The 4,405-nt window shown below is 35.3% G+C and overlaps 1 protein-coding gene across 1 annotated transcript in view; it reads left to right on the top strand.

The window, feature by feature from the left end:
- Positions 1-4,201, top strand: part of LOC110020194 (altered inheritance rate of mitochondria protein 25) — a 33,881-nt gene extending 29,680 nt beyond the window's left edge. The window contains 5 exon segments of the mRNA XM_020718200.1: positions 738-815; positions 908-1,017; positions 3,243-3,265; positions 3,641-3,710; positions 3,845-4,201. Of these exon segments, the coding sequence (XP_020573859.1) occupies positions 738-815; positions 908-1,017; positions 3,243-3,265; positions 3,641-3,710; positions 3,845-3,890 (327 nt within the window). The 3' untranslated portion in view covers positions 3,891-4,201.
- The last annotated feature ends 204 nt before the right edge of the window (positions 4,202-4,405 follow it).

The raw sequence follows: 4,405 nt of genomic DNA, 5'->3' as shown, positions 1-4,405 counted from the left end.
CGCTATTTTGAGTTAATTTAATAAAAATTAAAATGAGCAGGCTCACAACTAAGGAGTCGAGTCGGGGTTGGCTTGAGTTTGTCATGTTGGCTCGTCGAGCTTAGTTCACGAGCTAATGATATGGCTGAGCTCGAGTCGGCCCACAAGTTTGCTTGGCTCATTTACACCCCCAATCACTGTTAAATTCAAGCTAACCATTTTTTATTTTTTGTTTGTCAGAATTTAAATGGAAAACTGAAATGTACATTCGAGTTTTGATTTTCGGAGCCATTTGAGCATCATCCATTCATTTAGTTAGATTTAAATTGTTAAGCAATTTTTTTATGAAAGTGAAACTGAAATGTACATTTAAGTTTTTGAATTTTTAATCTATTTTCAGTTAACTTTTTTAAAAATTAAAATGAGCAGGCTCACGACTAAGGAGTCGAGTCGGGGCTGGCTTGAGCTTGTCATGTTGGCTTGTCGAGCTTAGTTCACGAGCTAATGATATGGCCGAGCTCGAGTCGGCCCGCAAGTCTGCTTGGCTCATTTACACCCCCAATCACTGTTAAATTCATGCCAACCATTTTTTATTTTTTATGTCAGAATTTAATTGAAAAACTGAAATGTACATTTGAGTTTTGATTTTCGGTGTCATTTGAGCATCATCCATTCATTTAGTGAGATTTAATTTGTTAAGCGCACTAATTTTTTGATGAAAGTGAAAATGAAATAGGTAAATATTTTTCTTTTCACAGCTTTTCACTGATGCTGGTCAGTATGTCATTCGATTTGGTAATGCTTACTCAAGTCCAAAGATTGGTCTTGCATCAGTTGTAAGTGCCTTGAAAAGCTCTCTATATAAATCAAAGCAAATTATGTGATACTTTTTTCGCTTATTTTTTACTAAGTTTTTAATGCTTTCTAGGTACAAGAATTGGAAGTTAAGCGTCCATTGACTCTGTCGGAAAGAGCTGTCGCTGTCGCTCTTGCCATTTCTCTAGACAATGACTTTTTCTCACGAACTGTCGGTGGCTGGTAAACTTTTTACAAAATTCTCTCTCGTGCATATGCTATCGACACCTTTTGTGACCATAAATCTATTCATGCAATCCTTTGAGAAAAAATATTTCCATGCGACCTCTTTTTTTCTTTAACTTAAAATTCTAACCAGTTATATTTAATTATAATTTTAAGGGGCATTACATATAAACCACCCAGTAAATATGTATTTACCTATCTAAGACCTAAACTTTACTTTTTGCTTTCGTAACACTCAAATCCTTAAGATCACATTGAAACTATCACTTTACCAACTTTTAAAAGTCAAATGCACTTTTTTATGCTTATGTTTATAACACCTAAGTGTTATGAGTAAATATCATACTTTAGATCATACTTTAGGTGTTAGATATGTAAATCCATAAAAATTGTGTGGTAGCTATGTAAATTTCTCTTAAGTTTTTAATAGGCTTTCATTTTATAATTTCTAGTAATGAATTCCCTATCGTAGCTTAACTTTCTGCTGCCATGTTACTTGAAGGTTACATTTCATGACAGCGACTTCGTTGAAGTTTTTGTTAATGAGGTCTTTCTATTTTTTACATACCGACGTTGAATAGAGTTGAATATGCATATCAGAACTTGAAAAACAAATTGGGTGTTAGCTTCATAGGAGCGCTATTCAATGTTTGGAAGATTCGCTTAATGTCTATACATTTACATTTTTAACAACTAAACTTCAATTTTTTACATATATGCCACCTTATCTATGCATGAACATGTTTATTTCATTTTTAAAAGCTAAAATAGTGATATTTTTGATGTTATATGAAAGATCTGAGCCGGTATGAATGTAAAAAGAAATATAATTTAGGTCTTAGATATGTAAATACATAGGAATTGGGTGACATGTAGCAAATGGCCCTTAATGTTTGGTTTTAGTTATGAGGAGGAAGCATGAACTGGCTATGGTCTTTAAAGTTTAAAACAATTTTCAAGTGTTATTTATGTACAGATTACCGTCGGCATGCCCCTCATAACAGCATGATGTTGTACTCCATGCAAATTCCTTCCAGGAGTGCTCTTAAGTTTTGGTGAATTTAGACAATTATAGAGGCCAACAGTTGATCACTTATAGAGGCCAACAGTTGATTGTTTTGGTGTATTTCATTTTTAGAAGTTAATATTATGGTATTTCTAATATAATATAAAAGATTTGGGTTGTCTAAATGTTAAAAGTAAAGATTAGGTGTTTGATATGTAATTAGTTAGGAATAGAGCTGTCAAAACGGAGTGGTCAAATCGGCTCGTTGTTCGCAAACAGCTCGTGTTCGACTCGTTAAGCAGCTCATGTTTGGCTCATTCGTTAAATTTAACGAGCCGAACACAGACAAATTTTTTAGCTCGAAATATAAATGAGCCGAACGTGAACATATATTTGTTCGCTCGTGTTCGGCTCGAATTGGCACGAAAAGAAATAAGTTAATTAATTAATAAATAAAAATATAAATATACTCAATATTTCGTGGTATTATTGGTGTTATTCCGCGGAATAACACCGCGGTGTTATTGGTGTTTTCGGTTACACCGCGGTGTTTTTTAGGTATTATTCGCGGTGTTATTCCGCAGTGTAACATCGCGGAATAACACCGATAACACCGTTAACACCGCGGAATAACACCCGAATAACACCGCAGTGTTATTCCGCGGTGTTACTCGGTATTATTCCGCAGTGCAACACCGCGGAATAATACCGATAACATCAATAACACCGCAAATAATACCCGGATAACATCGCGGTGTTATTCTGCGGTGTTACACCGAGATACCCGGATAACACCTCGGAATAACACCGATAACACCAATAATACTTCGAATAACACCCGAATAACACTGCAGTGTTACTCGGTGTTATTCCGCAGAATATGTTCTACCGAGTCTATTTCGAGCCGAACACGAACAAGAATATGTTATTCGAGCTGAACACGAACACACTGTTCACGAAACCTTTAGAACACGAGCCAAATTGGAACGAGCCGAACACGAGCCGAGGCTAAGCTCGCTCAAGCCCTGCTCCTTTACAGCCCTAGTTAGGAATTGGGTAGTATGTATGTAAATGACCCTTAATTTTTTTAATCATCAAATACAGGATTCAATAAACGTTATATAGCTTATCATCTGCTACTTTATTTACCTTTGTGCTGCTAATAAATATTAGCCGTAGAGCTGTTCCAAACTGATTATTGACGGTTTTCTTTCAGGGGCCTCCCCGTCATTGTTGCTGGTGAGTAGTAGCTGTTGAATATGGCTGAGGATGCTTTGTATATTTTATTTCTCTTAACATGGTTTGATTGATAATGTTAAAGCTCACAAATCAGCACATTTTGTTCTTTTATTTCGATGTTTATAATCGAGTCAACTTCTTTCCTAATAAGTTTTCATTCCCAACAGACTGCTATTCTAATTTGAATTTTATAGTTATCTTTTTCAGTTTGGATGCCCTAATGGGACTTATAAGGTTTTGCGAGCTAAAGTTTCTTTTGAAATGATTGTTCACTTGTTATTAATTAACTTGTAGCTTTAATGTACTTATAATGGCACGCTTCATACTTGGATTTCTAAGCCCTTTTAATATGTCTTTATTTGTGATGGTTTGAAGCTTGGGTAATGGTAAAGGATGCCCTAGGATGGACAGAGCGGGATTCCCATCCCGTGCGAAACTATAGTGGGTAAATTTCGTGCTAATTTGCTGTTATGTGTCTTTTGTGCCTTTATTTATTTATTTTTGAATTAGAATTAGTTTTAATTGATGCCTTTATAACTTGGATTTGGAGATATCTGCTTTGGTTTATGTAATTTGTAGAGCTTGTTTTCCTGATTTCTCTAGCCTACTTTTCTTCAAACGGTGAATCTACATATTGAAGAATAAGCGGTGGACCCTCCCTTAGCAGCCATACCTTCACGAGATCGGCGTTTTGTCGTTCTCCCTGCTGTTATCAGTCCGGGAAGCTGCCGAACTCCTTCAGTCCCCCTCCAAACCCTGCCAACTATGCATCTCTTTTCTCTTGACTTTCCACATTCTCTCCCTACTAAATTCGATCCTGAAACACCTTTTAAAATCATAGAACGATGTCAGGGTAAGGAACCATATGGAAAATTTTAGTCTATAGTTTTATAGAAAGTAATGTCATTGTTTCTTTCCTTTATGTTGTTTTGTGTTACTTTTTACCTCGTTGAACAATGGCAGGATTTGGTTGGAAATCATTCTGAGAAAAGATTAAAGATTCCTTAAAGTTTTTGTTTTGAGATTTAGTAGAACTTTGGCTTATCATTATGAATAGTTTTTCACTATAACAGTGAAGTTTATTAGCTACAAAGTTAGTTTTTTTTTTCATTGGTATATTCAAAGTAAAATCTCTTCTGT

Source organism: Phalaenopsis equestris, unplaced genomic scaffold (assembly GCF_001263595.1).
Source record: "Phalaenopsis equestris unplaced genomic scaffold, ASM126359v1 Scaffold000094, whole genome shotgun sequence".
Classification (NCBI taxonomy): domain Eukaryota; kingdom Viridiplantae; phylum Streptophyta; class Magnoliopsida; order Asparagales; family Orchidaceae; genus Phalaenopsis; species Phalaenopsis equestris.
Note: the sequence above shows the minus strand (reverse complement) of the source record. Positions and strands in the feature narration are given on the sequence as shown.